We start from the raw sequence: 18,261 nt of genomic DNA, 5'->3' as shown, positions 1-18,261 counted from the left end.
GGGCAACAAATTTATTTAGCCTCAAAATAGCAAAGAATGAAGTCGTAGACTTGACCCACAATTAGTCCAATCACTGCAGAATAGCAATCAACAAAATAAATAGGATGTGGAACTATATAGCCAACTGAGTGGAGTGCAAGTGAGAGGAGGGCTAAGACTGTGCAGACTACACCTCGAGAACTGTTCATATTCTTAATCATAAAGGGAGATATTCAAGCCTTGGAGCCAATGCAAAGAGCCACAATGATTTGGACAGGTTGGGTGATTGGGCAGAAACATGGCAAATGCACTATAATAATGTGGATAAATGTGAGGTTATCCACTTTGGTGGCAAAAACAGGAAGGCAGATTATTATTTGAATGGCAATAGATTGGGAGAAGGGGAAGTGCAAAGAGACCTGGGGGTCCTTGTGCACCAGTCGCTGAAGGTAAGCATGCAGGTGCAGCAGGCGGTTAAGAAGGCAAATGGTACGTTGGCCTTCGTAGCAAGAGGGTTCGAGTACAGGAACAGGGATGTCTTGCTACAGTTGTACAGGGCCTTGGTGAGACCACACCTTGAGTATTGTGTGCAGTTTTGGTCGCCTTACCTGAGGAAGGACGTTCTTGCCATGGAGGGAGTGCAGCGAAGATTCACCAGGCTGATACCTGGGATGGCAGGAATGACGTATGAGGAGAGATTGTGTCGATTGGGCTTATACTCACTGGAGTTTAGAAGATTGAGAGGGGATCTCATCGATACCTATAAAATTCTGTCAGGCCTGGACAGACTAGATGCAGGAAGGATGTTTCTGATGGCTGGGGAGTCCAGAACCAGGGGTCATAGTCTAAGGATAAGGGGTAAGCCATTTAGGACTGAAATGAGGAGGAATTTCTTCACCCAGAGAGTGGTGAACCTGTGGAATTCTCTGCCACAGAGGGCGGTGGAGGCCAGTTCATTAAATATATTCAAGAAAGAGTTCGATATATTTCTTAAGGCTAAAGGGATCAAGGGATATGGGGAGAAGGCAGAGACAGGGTACTGAATTTGGATGATCAGCCATGATCTCATTGAATGGTGGAGCAGGTTCGAAGGGCCGAATGGCCTACTCCTGCTCCTATCTTCTATGTTTCTATGATTCCTAAGGGGGAGTTTTAACTCTTCCCCGATCAGTGGGAATGGAGTGGTTAAAATGGAGCAACTCCATTTACCACTCCATCCTCGCCAGTCCGCGATTTTAACACTGCTTGTCTTAGCGGCAGATGAGCCTTCCACCGGACTCTGGTGGAAGCCTCATTAACAAATGCAAATCTAGGTCCTAAGACCTAGAAGGGACCGACCGCAATGTCATTTTAACCAGTTCCTGAGCAAGGCACCCGTCGGGAATCCAGCGAAAGTAAGTTTAAAAGAAAATAAACTCTACTTAGTGGGACCCGTAGGAGTGCGCCTTCAGATACCCCCCCCCCTCCCCCCTTGATCTCTTCTCCCCCATCCCCCCAGGCTTCTGCTGCCCTGGGTTCTCTCCCCTCCTCAGTCACGCGACCCCTCATAATATCCCCTCTCCGAGACTTACCATGCTATCGGGAGCCTTCACCTGATGCTGACGGATGACCTCTGGGCTGGCCGAGCTCTTGACCGCTGGGCTTCACACGAGTTCAAATCTGCCAGACCTCCAAATCCCACTTTTTTTTAATTCATTCATGGGATCTGGGCGTTGCTGGTAATGCCAGAATTTATTGCCCATCCCTAGTTACCCTTGAGAAGGTGGTGGTGAGCCACTGTCTTGAACCGCTGCAGTCCGTGTGGTGAAGGTACTCCTACAGTGCTGTTAGGGAGGGAGTTCCAGGATTTTGACCCAGCGACGATGAAGGATCGGCCGATATATTTCCAAGTCAGGATGGTGTGTGACTTGGAGGGGAACTTGGAGGTGGTGGTGTTCCCATGCGCCTGCTGCCCTTGTCCTTCTAGGTGGTAGAGGTCGCGGGTTTGGGAGGTGCTGCCGAAGAAGCCTCGGCAAGTTGCTCCCGGACAGAATTCCCACCCGCTCCTGCCGAGAGTTAAAATCGGCTCTCCAGTGTCCGATGTCTAAAGTATGAGAAAAGACTAGAGAAACTTGGGCCTTTCATTCTTGATCGGAGGTGACTGCGGGGTGATCTTGTATAAAATATTATACAGCATGGAAAAAGTAAATCCAGAAAATTACTTCAGATTGATGTGCGAAACTGTGATAAGGGGAAACTTGATATCTCGATAGATAGAATGACCAACACATGCAATGGCCTTCCAGTTATAATAGTGGAAGCAAAAACCTTGCATTATTTAAGGAACAATTGGATGTTGCATTGGGGAATAGTTGGGTTTTTCTGAAAAAGATGGCCAAAGGACCTTGCTTTTCTGTGTCTATCTGGTGATCTTGTAAGTTGCCTGCTTGATTGGCACCCCATCCACCACCTTAACATTTACTCCCTCCACCACCGGCATACCGTGGCTGCAGTGTGTACCATCTACAAGATGCACTGCAGCAACTCCCAAACCCGCGAACTCTACCGCCCAGAAGGACAAGGGCAGCAGGCGCATGAGAACACCATCACCTCCAAGTCACACACCATCCTGGCTTGGAAATATATTGCCGTTCCTTCATCGTCGCTGGGTCAAAATCCTGGAACTCCCTCCCTAACAGCACTGTGGGAGTACCTTCACCACACGGACTGCAGCAGTTCAAGAAGGCAGCTCACCATCACCTTCTCAAGGACAATTGGGGATGGGCAATAAATGCTGGCCTCCCGTGAATGAATAAATAAAAAGTTGGAGTTTTGTAACTACTTTGATTCTGTACAGTTTATATTTGTATAGTGGTTGCTGTTGTAAACAGGGATCAATAGATTTCAGTAAATAATTTATAAGCAAGCTCGCTCCAATAGGTCACAATGTTGGCTCGTATAGGAAATGTCACTGTGGTGGTATTGAGCTTGAAGGCAAGGTGCATGCATTGTTGGGACAGAGTAGAGGGAGCTTTACCCTGCTGCTAGCTGTGGTGTACCTAAGTATACCAATGTGTCTTGCTGTGTTCCACTATCTTGTGCTAACATTCCTTCCGTTGATGGGCACAAAGTTGTGAGGGAGCGGAGAGACTGTTTTGATTCCTGTTTGACTACCAGAGGAGTGAGGTTGCTGCATTGTTATGCTGTGGCTGCATCAGGCATAAACACTAGAGGGATAGAACAGTAAATATAATTTATCTGATGCACTTCAGAAAAAATTACACGGTTGAAGTGTTTTAACTGCCTGCATTGACCTTTCTTGTAATAGCAGATTTGGACTTTTCAGTTACTTATTGGCAGACCTTATGAGGTCGTTGCTGTGGAAACCTTGAGCATTTTTGTAAAGCGGTGTCTGAAAATCTTTTCAGAAAAATTGTATTGCCTGTTGACTTTTAGATTTGTCCTTTCTGTTTTAAAATGTGTTAGTGAAAGAGTCTCTCTCAATTTAGCTAGAAATTCCTCTGTGTGTTTATTCCACGGAGCAAGTCATATAGCTATTAGGGCTTTGTGGGATAAATGTAACACAACAGTGCAACTGCCAGCCAATTATCTCGATATAGTTTTTGCTCTCGAGTACCCCTGTGACCATTGCTTAACTAAGAAAGCAGCCTGGTTCACTCTCAGTTCTGTGCTAGTTGCCCCTCTCTAACTGAATGCTAGGAGGCACAGCAGAGTGCCCTGTGTTATCTGACTGCTATCTTTCCCAACTATTTTCTCTCCTTGTCCTCCATAGGAACAGGAGTCGGCCATTCAGCCCCTCAATGAGACCATGGCTGCTCTGCGACCTAACTCCATATACCCGCCTTTGGCCCATATCCCTCAATACCTTTGGTTAACAAAAAGTTATCGATCTCAGATTTAAAATTAATACAGGAAACTCTTGTTTAAACGGCATCTAAATATCCGGAATTCTCTATTAACCGGCAAATTCATACTCTGAAAACAACACCTCAGTAACCGGAAATGTTGCTGAGTCCGAGTCTCCCGCGGTGGCCGAGTTAGTCAGTGGGGGTAGTTCTCCGAACTGCCACTACTCAGCTTGGCGCTGTCGGAAGTCCGAACACCTCAATACCCCGTAACAGGAGTCTGACTCTCCCGCGGTGTAGGTGAGTACCCAATTACTGTATACTGCACATTTCTTGATTTTTTAAAATTTTTGTTTGTTAAAAATAGCCTCGGTAGATAACCCTCTCCGTCATCCGGAATTTTTAATCAACCGGCACCATTCTGGTCCCGTCGGTGCCGGATACCAAAGAGTTTCCTGTAATTGATCTAGCATCACCTGTTGGTCAAAGGTCAGCAGCTTGGCATGTGAGGAGCCAGTAGCATCAACATACGTCTGACTGCTCAGTACAGTGTTACACCTAACAGCTATACCACTAGCTTGCCAACAGTTCTGAAGGTACAGTGCGATTGACTTCCAGATGGGATGTGGACTACAGCTTTAGACATCAATGCTTATTGGGCACTATATGACGGGAAACCCTGTTAACATTTATGTCAAGCTAATTCAATATTACATTACCGTGTTACTTGTTACTTAACAATTTTTTTGTAAGTGCACTGACTGGGATAACTGCACACATTATATTAGTCAGTGGACTTGTCAGGGAATCAGTGTTAATGAGCTTGGACTTTGATCTGTGAACATAACAATTGTAATTCTAGAAAAATTGCTTCATTTATTTTTTGACACAGTTCTTGATACAAGACATAAAAAGTGCTTATATTGTGATCTGGGTAAATGTTGCATGCCTTTCTTTCCTGAGGAGTTAATAATTTCTCTGTCATGGCGCAGGCCAGCAGAGGAGATTGTTGGGAGACTGCACGTCAAAATGTTAAATCTTCTAACTTTTGAAATGAAACATTGGCGCAGGTTTGGATTTATAGGAGAGAGAATAAAGAGGCTGCGTTGAGTTTCACTAGCTGTCTGGTCTTGGAGCTGAGTAGATGTGTTAAGTACACAATTGTGCCCCTTATCACACTAATGACTGCATTGCTTGCACTGTATCGTCCAGCGGGTTTCTCCTCTCCACGGGTTATCAGTAAATCTAAACGTTATTCATGTTCTCGTGATTACTTGTTTTTGTCAGAGCTTCAATCACGCATGGCCAATGCTGACTTCTAAACTTGTGTTTTTTCTCTTTTTCCTCCTCTTCTACCCGAACCGCTATGTTCTCACAGGTGCTGCGCAAGAGATCGAAGGTAGAGAAGAACAAATGCATCTCATAAAGTCGGACTCTCTCTCTCTGTTTCACATGGGAACCACTTTAAAAGGGGGGGGGGGAAAAGCGATAAATTGGAAGTCCAGCCATTGTACCAATGCACGCAATAATCATTCACTTTAGGTGGCTCCTTTTACAATGGTCAGCCGATGTTTGGTAATGGGAGTATGAAGATGCGAATCTTCAACAATGCTTCAACACCAACAGTAAATGGAGAAATAACCCAAGATTCAAAAAAAATGATTATTTAGTTTGCAAAGTAGACTTGCTTTGATTTAATTTCATTTATTAGGTTTGTAGATTGTGTCAAGGCGGGGGGCGGGAGGGCTGAACCTCAATCTTAGCAATAGAAGTTTGCCATTTGTTGTCCGCCTACATTGCAATCTAAGGGCTTCTTCTGCAGTAAGTTTTACATCAAAAACTGCACTCCAGTGGTTGCCATGGGAACTCGTTCGTCGACTGAAACTTTTTGTGTCTCCTTTCTATTTTTAAAAAATTGGAATACTGTAACAACTTGCATTTCTATCGCACGCCTACATTTGAAGTGTATTAAGTTTCCCACCGAACATTGTGGAATTCTGCTGGTTCACGTTTTTAAACTTGGGAGCACTATTGCATCTGCCAGGTTGAAATGAAAAGCTTGAGGAAGTAGCTGTAAATTAAATGGAGGGCACAGATTGTGACCGTGCATGTATAATAAACTGAGGCAAGTGGACCTGAATGGACAATGCACACTAGCTAGAGTGTTTCTGCCTGCTTTTTTGGACAAATATGATGTATTCTTTGTGATAAAATGAAGATTTATGCGGGTGCTGCGCAAGGGTGTTATGGCAACTGCTTGCAGTGTTCTGATGACCATTGTTCATTGTACAAGGGAGCTGCTTTGCAGGACGCATGCAGACTGTTTTTCAGTGACTTCATTTAAAGCGACCATGCTTAAAAGTTATTTCACAGAACACAATTTCCCCTTGTTGCGCACGATTGCCCAGCCAAGAGGACAGGAAAAGATGCCTGATCTCGGATGCCTTTTGCGCCCTCGACAGGGTTGGGGGAAGGGGAAGGGGGGGTGGCGGTGGGCAAGAGAAATGTGCTGCATTTGATGTGCTTTTCTTCCTCTTGCCTGTCCTGTGGAAAGGATATACCGGCTTTGCCAGACTGCTTGCCGCTTAATGTGGGGGAATCGGCCGCGCGAATGCATTTTCTACCAGTCTATAAACTGTCCACCGGAGCACCACATAGTGTGAGTGGCCTTCTCTGCCCACCCCACCGCCATAGTGTGAGTGGCCTTCTCTGCCCACCCCACTGCCATAGTGTGAGTGGCCTTCTCTGCCCACCCCACCGCCATAGTGTGAGTGGCCTTCTCTGCCCACCCCACCGCCCTCCCCCCCCCCCCCCCCCTCACACAGCCGGGCAAATTATTCATCTCCTTCTGAAATGAAGGTGCCGAGGAGGCTCTCGAATTCCACTCCGTCCTGGTTAAGTGTAAAGCAGCAGTTTGATTGCCCCAAGACGATTTCTGCTGTGCGTCTTTTTTGAAGTGTTAATTATTGGTGAGTGTAGGACACAAGTAGAAATCACAGGAGAAACCCAATTTATACAAGCCTGCTGCGAATAGCCTAATATGTTTTCTTTTACATTTTTTGTACATCACGCAATAACCATTATCCTGTGCTACGAACAATAGGTAACCCAGTCACCAGAACACTGCGTCCAGTTACCATGGCATCCACATAATGACTTGATCGAGAACAAATGTGCAATATTTAATTGTCCACCTGTTCGTGCTGCAGGTTGGATTCATTGCAGCAAATAAGTGCAATCCAAATGAATCCCTCGGCCTTGCTTGTTCCAACAGCCTCCAGTATGTTCTAGCTGTCCCGATCTTATCTTCTCTCCTTTCAGATCAACAGAAGAAACAAAATCAGGTGGTAGATTAGGAAATTGTCCCATTGATTGTTGAAGGAACCATGGAAAATGGCGTGGGGGGGATGAAGAGAGATAACTATGTTGAAGTTTTACAAGGCTTAGATTACAGAGCTAATAACACTAAAGAAAACCATGAGAAGTGTAGAATGTATAATGGGGGAGGTGACAAGTGAGGTTAGGAGAACTAAAAGGAGTATGAAAAAAGACCGCAGGCAATAGTAAGGGCCTGTAAAAACATACTAAAAGAATAACTGAATAGAGGGGCAGGACTGCTCAGGAATGAAGGGATGGTGGATATATTAAATGTTTTGTCTCCGTGTTTACAGTTGATGGCGGAAGTAGACTGGAGGAGGCTGTGGACCAAATATTAAAATGATTTGGTTCTGAAAAAAAAATCAGCAGGCCTCGGAAATGACAAGTCACCGGGCACTGGTGGCAAGTCACTGATGGCAAGTCACCGGGCACTGATGGCAAGTCACTGGGCACTGATGGCAAGTCACCGGGCACTGGTGGCAAGTCACTGATGGCAAGTCACCGGGCACTGATGGCAAGTCACCGGGCACTGATGGCAAGTCACCGGGCACTGATGGCACACACCCTAGCTTGTTGAAGGAAGTCAGAGAGGCGATGGCAGAGGCTTTGACCACAGCTTTCCAATCTGCCTTAGATATGTAACTTTTGCCAGAAGACTGCTAGGATGTCGAAGAACAGAGAGAGGCCTAGGACTTGAAATCGGTTTTTCGTTAAAATCGAGAATACAGGTAGATGAAGCCATTAAAAAGGCCAGTAGCACCTTGGGTTTTCTAAATAGGAATGTAGAACACGAGCAAAAAGATTAGGATAATTTTTGCACGGCAACAGTTAGAGAACTGTGCACTTTTGGGTGCCCCCTAGAAAAGACACTAGAGCTGTAGAGTGGGAACTGGATTCAAATCCAAGCCTCTGCCATCTGACGTCAATTGAGTTTTAATCCAGTCCCTGCTGGGCTTCGGCCTCTGGCACAAAACTGTTCCTAATTTTGGTACAAAGCCAACTCCAAGAGGTGGCAGAATGGATGGTGTCGGAAATGAGGGCGGAGTAGAGGGAGCTTTACTCTGCATCTTGCTGTGCTGTACCTGGCTTGAGAGTGATGCTGACATCAGGAAATAATCCACTAACATCAGTCGCATTCAGGGGGGGGGAAAAACCTAACACATTGTAGTGAGGGGGTGGGGAGGGGGTGGAAGGATCACTGAGGGAGCTGAGGAGCTCCGGAGTGCTTTCTGTTAAAGATAGAGAACCTGCTGTATAGATCCAACAGGATGATACCAGGAACGACCGTCTGTTATTGTGAGGTGAGATTTGCGATACTGGGGCTATTTCTGCCGGAGCAGAGAAAGCTAAGAAAAGACTTATTAAAGGTTTCTAAAATTATTAAAGATTTCTAAAATTATGAAAGGTTTTGATCAAAGGAATAGGGAGAAACTGATTACTCTAGTTGGGAAATCTGTGACTAGGAGTCAGCAACTTAAAATTGTCACTGAGAGTGAGGGGAGAATTTAGGAGTAACTTCTGTAGACAGAGCGCTATTTGAGGTGAGGTGATTTGCGGCAGGAACTAGTTGAGGCAATGGCCAGTGCATCTTTCAAGGGAAGAGTAAATATTGGAAGCAGAGGATAATACAGGGCTATGGAGAGACTGTGGAATAGCGGGGTTGGTCTTGGAGTGTTCTAGCAAAAAAACTGGCATAGATATGATGAGCTGAATGGCCTCCTTCTGTGCTGTAAACTTCTATAGTTCTCTTCCATTGTCCACTTTCTTAGCGGAGGCTTTAACCCAAATAAATAAATACCATGAGCATTTGTCTGTTAATAGCGCCAAAATGTAACTTCTAGGTTAAAGTGTTTAATGAAAAAGAATGAAAAGGCCTTTATTGCAAGGAGTATGGAGTATAAAAGTAGGGAAGTGTTGATGCAACTGTACAGGGCACTGGTGAGACCGCACCTGGAGTACTGCGTACAGTTTTGGTCTCCATATTTAAGGAAGGATATACTTGCATTGGAGGCAGTGCAGAGAAGGCTCACGAGGTTGACTCCTGGGATGAAGGGGTTGATGTATGACGAAAGGTTGAGCAGGTTGGGCCTATACTCATTGGAGTTTAGAAGAATGAGAGGTGATTTTATTGAAACATATAAGATTCTGAGGGGGATTGACAGGGTGGATGCTGAGAGGATGTTTCCCCTAGTGGGGAAATCTAGAACTAGGGGTCATAGTTTCAGAATAAGGGGTCGCCCATTTAAGACGGAGATGAGGAGGAATTTCTTCTGAGGGTCGAGAATCTTTGGAATTCTCTACCCCAGAGAGCTGTGGAGGCGGAGTCACTGAATATATTCAAGGCGGAGATTGACAGACATTTGAACTACAGGGGAGTCGAGGGGTGTGGGCAGAGAGCGGGAAAGTGGTGTTGAGGCCAAGATTGGATCAGCCATGATCTTATTGAATGGCGGAGCAGGCCCGAGGGGCTGATTGGCCTCCTCCTGCTCCTGTTTCTTATGTAATAGCGTGGTAATGAAATACATCTCAGCAAAGCGAAAGATAGGAGAAAAATCCAAGACATGAGGTAAGGTGCTATGTAAATGCAAGTTTGTTTTTTTTCTTCCATGTTTAATAATGGGCAGTCACCTTTATGGAGCCACTGTCCCTTTTTATTTTCTCTGCAGTGTTGAGTTCTTATCTGGGCTCACGCAAGCCGAACTCTCCCCTTCAGTCAGCAAAGTGCGTGTTTAACGTCCCGTCACGTGCTGAAGCGCCCTGCGCGGATGGCCTCGATGGCGGCTCCACATTTTCTGAGCATCACTTCTGGGGAATCGGAACCAGTTGGGGTGGAATCCTTGCTCTTGGTTTCAGGCCCCACCAGTTTTGCACTGGAGACAGTTCAGAGACAATTCACTCGGTTAATTCCAGAGATGAGGGGGTTGACTTATGAAGAAAGGTTGGGCCGATACTCATTGGAATTTAAAAGAATGAGAGGTGATCTTATTGAAACATAAGATACTGAGGGGGCTCGACAGGGTAGATGCAGAGAGGATGTTTCCCCTCATGGGGAAGTCTAGAACTCGGGGGCACAGTTTCAGAACAAAGGGTCGCCCTTTTAGAACTGAGATGAGGAGGAATTTCTTCTCTCAGAGGGTCGTAAATCTGTGGAATTCTTTGCCCCAGAGAGCCGTGGAGGCTGGGCCATTAAATACATTTAAGATGGAGATGGACAGATTTTTGCAAGATAAGGGAGTGAAGGGTTATGGGGAGCGGGCTGGGAAGTGGCTTTGAGCCCAAGATCAGCCACGATCCTATTGAATGGCGGAGCAGGCTCGAGGGGCCAAGTGGCCTATTCCTGCTCCTATTTCTTACGTTAAAGCTGCCTTCTAAATCTTTAATGGAAAAGTTAAAATTTATATTGCTTCAATTAAATTGCCAGAGGGCATACTTTATCTCCCCTGCCCCCACATCAATCCCTTCCCAATTAATATTCCCAACACTGCAGATCCTTCTACACATTTTTCAGTAAACAACTTTGAGGAACGAGCGCATGCATTTTAATTTGAATACAGTTCTTCAGCTAGTTTTCCGAATTTCAGATCCTTGCGATTTGGCCGGAGGTGATGGATTCAGATTGGGGTGAATGATCCAATTACTGTCGGGTAATAAAAAGAGCTTAAAGCATAGACTGTCTCCAGCCACCAGCATAAAGGCTGTGGCCGAAATCTCATTTAAACTTAATGGCACCAGTGAACCAGAAAGAGACCAGCTTTGATCTTGCAGATGGATTTGTTCACAGCTGGAAAAGCTGAATACTTTCAATTGTGTTTTTATTTTTCTAACAGTCCTTTGTTTGACCTTTTTCTGCCTGTCCCGTTTTTTCCCCCGCAGCTTGCATGGTTCTCATTGCATGCTTTAGAAAGGAAACCTGGATACATCAGGGTTCATTTTGATGAGAGGGGGCAGGTGTATTTCTTAAAATATATGTAGAACTCTTCAAAATTTGTCGAGGATTTTCACTTGTTTTGTTTCGAAAAAAGTAGCGTTCGTGTCCTTGCAGTGGAGATGCAGTGACATGCCCTCTACTGGCTTGTTTCCTTCAGTGTATCCCAGGGATTGGCTGTCTCATCCACAGGCTCCTGGTTAATTTGGTCAACCTGCACAATCTGTTCAATGAGGGGGCGGCGGGAGGGTGTGGTGGAAACTGCAGACACTTCCACAGCGCTGACGGAATTACTTGTTGATTGGCCAGTCGCTATTTTCTATTCATCTGAAGATAGATAACAGTAAAGAAGATTGTACGAGGAGGAATTTTTTTTTTTGCTAACAGTCAAAATTCTGCAGCAATTGCACAGACAAGATATTAGCAAGTGACCAGCGGAAAAATAATTTTTAACAAGCTCTGCAAACTTCCTTCAAGTTTAAGCAGTGGTGGTTTACCAACTTTATTTGGCCCTCTTCGGTCAGTGTTGCTGGGAGTGTGTGTGTATGTAAAAAAAAATGTAACGTTCCAGTAATGAGTACATGTGGTAACAAACTTGTCCCAACTGTAATGAGTGCATGCAGTAACATTTCCACTAACAATCCTATCCGAGCTTCTTTCTTTGCCTTGCTGATTGGTTTTCACAATCATGATGGCACCCAGACAGCTTCCAGTGCACTTTGTGACAAGCCTAGAATAATCTTGTACAAGCTGATTTCTTCTTTTTGTTTACGCTTGATACAGGGAGCTTATTCATGGGCAGGAGCTTTTTTTTTGGCACCTGAAAATAAGTTGCTTTCTTTCAGTTGGAATGCCCCCCTTGTCAATGAAGCTAGCCTGACTGATGCTTGAGTCATGAGCATGCATTATTAGTATGCCTTGTGTACGGTGTGAATGCTTGGGAGTTACTTGCTGTGGTCAGATTACTGAGTAACAGCTCCCATTGTCATGTGTCTGATTCACAGTGCACTCAGCAAGTTCCTCGCTGCTTGGCATCTCTTTAATTCTACATAAAGTTTCACAAGCCTCAATCCTAGTTCAAATTGGTAATGTAATTAACAAAGCATGTGAATCACCTCTTTTACCAGCTCAACTGAATGGAATGATCCTAGAACATCATGATTTGCATTTCCGATTCATTATACAGTTAAATGAACGTCGTGAGGCCACCTCTCTCAATGTTGTCCCATGTTGAGATGTGCATCAGGAGAGTCACAGACAGTGGATGATTCTAAATACCTGGTATGGCTCTCTGGACTTAGCCAACAGTCAACCTATGAAGTGCCTCCTGATGCAGGACTTGAGCCCTGGGAGATTAAAGTCACCATCCTGAATGAAACCACAGTTTGAAAGTATAAGCATAATGTTGTGCTCCTTGGAGCAGAGAAGGTTGAGAGGAGATTTGATAGAGGTGTTCAAAATCATGAGGGGTCTGGACAGGGTAGATAGGGAGAGACTGTTCCCATTGGCGGAAGGGTCGAGAACTAGAGGGCACAGATTTAAGGTGATTGGCAGAAGAATCAACGGCGACATGAGGAAAAACTTTTTTACGCAGCGAGTGGTTAGGATCTGGAATGCACTGCCTGAAAGGGTGGTGGAGGCAGATTCAATCCCAGCTTTCAAAAGGGGAGTTGGAAAAGTACCCAAGGGAAAAAATTTGCAGGGCTTACGGGGAAAGGGCGGGGGAGTGTGGGACTAGCTGAAGCAAAGGGTGATAGAAATGTGGAACTCTCTCCCACAAAAAGCAGCAAATGCTAGCTCAATTGGTAATTTTAAATCCGAGATGGATAGATTTTTTTTTTTGCTAGCCGAGGGTATTAAGGGGTATGGAGTTGGCATACAGATGAGCCATGATCTCATTGAACGACAGAACAGGCTCGAGGGGCTGAATGGCCTCTTCCTGTTCCTATGTTCTTGCAAAAAGAAAATGTGTAAGTGAACATCAACCCAGGACAAGATCAGACCAAGCTGTGATTCGTCAATGGTTCTACGCATGGGCCTATGGCTTCAGAAGAGAATCGGGGGGGGGGGGGCAAAGGGAAAGATTCCAAACCATTTTGGTTGCGTGTACCCTCCATATATATACTTGCCCATTTTAAAGCAGTTCCGTTTTTGCTCGGTGGTATTTCGGAAACAGAACACAGTCTGCTCATGTTAAATTACCAACTGCTGAGTAAAGAGCTCGGGAGAAACCCGTCTCTCAGCCATTGATGAATTGGAAATCTTAAAATATAAAGGACTTGTCAATCACACGTTTAAAAGCTGGTATTCATATTGTGATGGAGTTGTAAGAGGGTGGGGGTGGTAGGAGCCCCAGGTCTTTATAATCCTGCCTGGCAGTGCAAAAATATTAACCAGCAAAAGGAACACGGTGGGAGTCCTAACACAGTGGTGGAATCCAACCCCAAGAATATATTTTTATGCTGGCCGTAAAACTATATTTAAACAAACACACAGCTCCTGTTGGGGTGAGTCTGTTGTAAATATATTTCTGGAGTGAAGACGAGTGCACGAATATGAATTTGCAACTGTTTATCAAATGTGCCAGAACTGTACTGGCACAGTGAAACTTAGAACAGAAATCACAGATCGGTCAATCAGCCTGAGGTTTGGTTGTGATAGCTCTGTCAAAAAAAGTTCCACAGTGCTTCACAGAATTAACTATATGGTGTAGTCACTCGTGGTATGTGAGTAACCAAGGCGGCCATTTTGTGGATAGCAAGGTCCCCCAAACAGCAGTGGTTTGCTCTGTTTTTGGCGATATTGTTTGAAACAGGAAAAATAGGACCAGGAGTCGGCCATTCGGCCCTTTGAGCCTGCTCCGCCATTCAATAAGATCACGGCTGATCCTCTATCTCAATACCATATTCCCACTCTCTCCCCATACTCCTTGATGCCTTTTGCGTCTAGATGGAGGAATATTGCACAGGACACCAGAAGAACCCCCTGCTCCTCTTTAAATAAACTATAGGATCTTTAACATCCACCTGAATCACTGCAATAGGCATTCGGCCTAATTTCAGCACCTCAGCTAGAAGATAGTACTTCCAACAATGCAGCACTCCCGCCTTGTACTGTTATCAGCCTAGATTATGTGCTCAAGTCCTGGAGAGGGGCTTGAGCCCACAACCTTCGACATGGAGTCTACGGCACAGAAACAGGCCATTCGGCCCAACTGGTCTATGCTGGCGTTGGTGCTCCACACGAGCCTCCTCTCACCCCGACTTCATCTCACCCCATCAGCATACCCCTCTATATGCTTTTCTCCCTCATGTGCTTATCTAGGATTCCAATTGCAGAGAAGCACTCAACCCGTAAAGGGGTGGTGGTGATAATGGGCAGAACAGCGAATGTAGTTGGGGCTGTCTCTCAAATTGAGCCGGGGTGTTTTGGTACAGCTGCTCTAAGAGTAGTTGCTTCACCACCCTCCCTCCGCACCACCCCAGGCTACACCCGCTGAGGTGTGATGAAAGGTCATCGACCTGAAACGTTAACTCTGTTTCTCTTTTCACAGATGCTGCCTGACCTGAGTTTTCTCCAGAATTTTCTGTTTTTACCCCAGGGTTAGAATGTTGTACCTTGAGCTCGAGCCCTGACTCCCTTTGCTGCATTCGCATGTCTGCCCATATATAGGTTGAGTGCTTCTCTGTAGAAACATAGAAGGTAGGAGCAGGAGTAGGCCATTCGGCCCCTTGAGCCTGCTCCGTCATTCAATGCGATCATGGCTGATCATCCAAATTCAGTACCCTGTCCCTGCTTTCTCCCCATATCCCTTGATCCCTTTAGCTTTAAGAAATATATCTAACTCCTTCTTGAATATATTTAATGAATTGGCCTCAACTGCCTTCTGTGGTAGAGAATTCCACAGGTTCACCACTCTCTGGGTGAAGAAATTCCTCCTCATCTCTGTCCTAAATGGCTTACCCCTTACCCTTAGCCTGTGACCCGTAGTTCTGGACTCCCCCGCCATCGGGAACATCCTGCATCTAGTCTGTCTAGTCCTGTTAGAATTTTATAAGTTTCAATGAGATCCCCTCTCATTCTTCTGAACACCAGTGAATATAAGCCCAATCGACCCAATCTCTCCTCATACGTCATTCCTGCCATCCCAGGTATCAGTCTGGTGATCGGAGTCCCCGACATCTCCTCCTGTGGAGTTTGAAAGGGAAGTGAGAGAAAGGAAAATGTCATTTCCAGACAGTGATTCTTGCCCTGGCCACAGTACAAAAATATTAATACAGAATGTTTGTACCCCTCCGTTTTAACCAGCAGTCAGCGGGTATGCAGCATTTGCAGACTGTGCGTTTGTGTTGGTTGAAGAAAGCGTTGTGGTGAAAGTTACAAAAAGATGTGAAAAGTGAGTGACTTTTGGTCTTGGGTGTTTGCTGTGAGCTTGCTCCAGTAATCATTATCGATCTACGGAGGTGGTCGTCACCTCACTCTTCTGAGAAAAGAAACTCTGGGCTCGATTTTCCAAGCCCCGAGGAGGCGGGTTTGGAGGCGGGAGTGGTGGGAAAATTGCAGAATCGGGGGGGGGGGCAGGAACCCATCCCGCCCCCAACCCGCCTCCGTGCCAATGTCCCAGGAGGCGGGTACCCGACCTGTGCTGGGAGCCACCTTCCTGAGGCGGGAAAGGGATTAGTGCCAATTAACTGCCTGTTAACAGGTAGTTAACAGGCAGTTTTTTGCCTAATCCCTATTTTTAGCCCTGAAGTGTGGGCTGTCCGACGGCTCCGAACCACGCCATGTTAGCGAGGTGGACCGTCGGTCTGAAGGGGTTGGAGGGGTCGAGATGTCCGTTGTGCAGGTGAGTGATGGGTGCATGTGTGCAGAGGTAAGTATGTGAGGTAAGTGTAAAGTGTTTTAATAAGTTTTACTTACCTTTACTTTCTCCTGCAGGCTTCCTTCCTTCAGTTCTCGGGAGTCCCTCAGTTCACCGGCACAGAAAGCAGAATGGCCGCTGAACTGTCAAAAGCTGCAGCCTCTGCTTTCTGGTCTGGAGAGCTCCCTAACTGAGTCTGAGTAGAAGGACTCAAGTTAGAAGACAGATTGTCAGTGTTTGACAGCTTCACAGAGCTGTCAAACACTGATTTTTCATCTGTCAAAAGCTCTTGACAGATGAAATGTCAATCGCTGACGTCACCAGTAACCAGGTGTCCCTTAATTGGCCTGCTGAGCCCGCTGGGCGTGCTTAACAAGGTCAATCAAGGGAAAGTAGCGCGGGTTGGCCACAAGTCGATGGAGGCGGGACTACAACCCAAAAAGTGGGAGCCCCGCCTCCAAAAGCTCCCCATTGACAAAATCGAGCCCTCTGTCTCAGTTATTTTTTTTTGCGATAGTATTAGCATTGAACGTTCTGCAAAATCTAGGAAACTGGCTCTGTTGAGGACATAATGAATAATGACTCACTACTCACTATCCACCCCTCTTCTAGGAATGCCCACCTTGAAGAAGTTCTGCTCTTCTCTTCGACGGGATCTCCGTTTGGCTGTTCAACCTTGTTCATCTTCATTGCTTTCAGTTTCCCTTCTCGTGTTTGAGCCATTGTCTGTTTCTTTACCTGTCCTTTACTATCTCGTCTCACCTTGAATATCTCTTTGTCTCTTCTTTCATCCCCTCCCCCATTTCCCAGCCCCCAAACTGCCTTTTGTTTCATGTCCTGCCTTTTCTCTCAGTTCTGTAGATGGGTTTCGACCTGAAACGTTGACTCTATTTCTCTCTCCACGGATGTTGCCTGGCCTGCTGAGTTTTTCCAGCATTTTCTGTTGTTATTTTGGATTTCTAGCATCCGCAGTATTTTGCTATCGAATTACTCACTATTGCTTCAGTCTGCATTTTAAAGTTTGTGGTAGGGTGCTTTTCCCCATTTAAAAGTTCCCCCCCCACCCCCCTCTTGACTGGGCATCGTGTCCTATTTCACATCTTCCGCACCTGCTTGCGCATGCTCGGCTAAGGAAATGAGTTAAGCATGGCACAAGAAGGCTCGTTCCTAGATTTGTATAACGAGCACTCCATAGGTTCTTCGACATATAAAAATGCCTGAAGGTGCTTCAAAAAGAGGGGGAGGTCAACCAGACTCCTGAGCAGGTTTTTGGAGAAGAACTGTGGGGAGGTCAAGGCAGTATGGGTGGGCGGGAGGAGGCTTTTTGAAGGTGGAGAGATTCTGTAGCGCAGCGGAAGGGTTTAGGCAGGCAATTCTGGGGGTGTTGGCTGAAGGCACAGCCGCAAATGTGGAGTGGGGAAAAGGTGCACAGTAGGCCAGAGTTAGCAGAGCGGAGAATAGGATGGAAGAGGTTGCAGAGGTAGGGTGGGGCAAGGCTACGGAGGGAATTGTAAAGTAACGCTCATGAGGAAATGCCACCCGTGCCCCGAGCTCGATGCTTTCCTTAGATGTTTCAGCTGTGATGGTGCACCGTGGCCACAAGATGGCTGATGCACAAAACTACAATGTTACAGCGGATGCTTTTGGAGGTGAAAGCCCAAGTGGGTTATTGGGAAGAAATTGATGGAAACGTAAACTGCACCTTTCTATCTTAAATCTGACAAGCAAAAATTTGTCACTGAGCGCCAGGATTGGAAGGTTGTTCAATTCCAGCACTCGCATCCTAAACTCAAAAATCGCCCCCTTGAAAATATCATCCAAAACAAAGTGGGCAGAGCGATTTGGAACAAGCTATAAGGAACTACGAACATACGAATTAGGAGCAGGAGTAGACCACTCAGCCCCTCGAGCCTGCTCCGTCATTCAATAAGATCATGACTGATCCGATTACTCCACATTCCCGCCTACCCCCGATAACTTTTCAACCCCCTTGCTTACCAAGAATCTATCTACCTCTGCCTTAAAAATATTCAAAGACTCTGCTTCCACCACCCTCTGAGGAAGAGAGTTCCAAAGACTCACGACTCTCTGTGAGAAAAAATTTCTCCTCATCTCTGTCTTAAATGGGCAACCCCTTATTTTTAAACAGTGACCCCCCCCTAGTTCTAGATTCTCCCACAAGAGGAAACATCCTCTCCACATCCACCCTGTCCAGACCCCTTAGGATCTTCTATGTTTCAATCAATTGAAAGCTACTGCACTGATGTGCTGCA

General features: G+C 45.8%; 1 protein-coding gene across 7 annotated transcripts in view; it reads left to right on the top strand.

Moving 5' to 3' along the window:
- Window positions 1-18,261, top strand: part of LOC147100328 (cell adhesion molecule 1-like) — a 430,602-nt gene that overhangs the window by 317,917 nt on the left and 94,424 nt on the right. For 6 of the 7 annotated variants that reach the window (XM_085967921.1, XM_085967919.1, XM_085967918.1 and 3 more), the window contains exon 2: window positions 5,203-5,223. The exons of the other annotated variant lie outside the window; for it this stretch is intronic. In XM_085967921.1, the coding sequence (XP_085824047.1) occupies window positions 5,203-5,223 (21 nt within the window). The remainder of the gene's footprint in view (window positions 1-5,202; window positions 5,224-18,261) is intronic. 7 annotated transcript variants of the gene reach the window in all.

This window comes from Somniosus microcephalus, chromosome 26 (genome assembly GCF_052327205.1).
Source record: "Somniosus microcephalus isolate GS21.2 chromosome 26, FLI_Smic_1.0, whole genome shotgun sequence".
Lineage (NCBI taxonomy): Eukaryota > Metazoa > Chordata > Chondrichthyes > Squaliformes > Somniosidae > Somniosus > Somniosus microcephalus.
The sequence above is the reverse complement of the archived record's forward strand: the minus strand, read 5'-3'. Positions and strand labels throughout refer to the sequence as shown.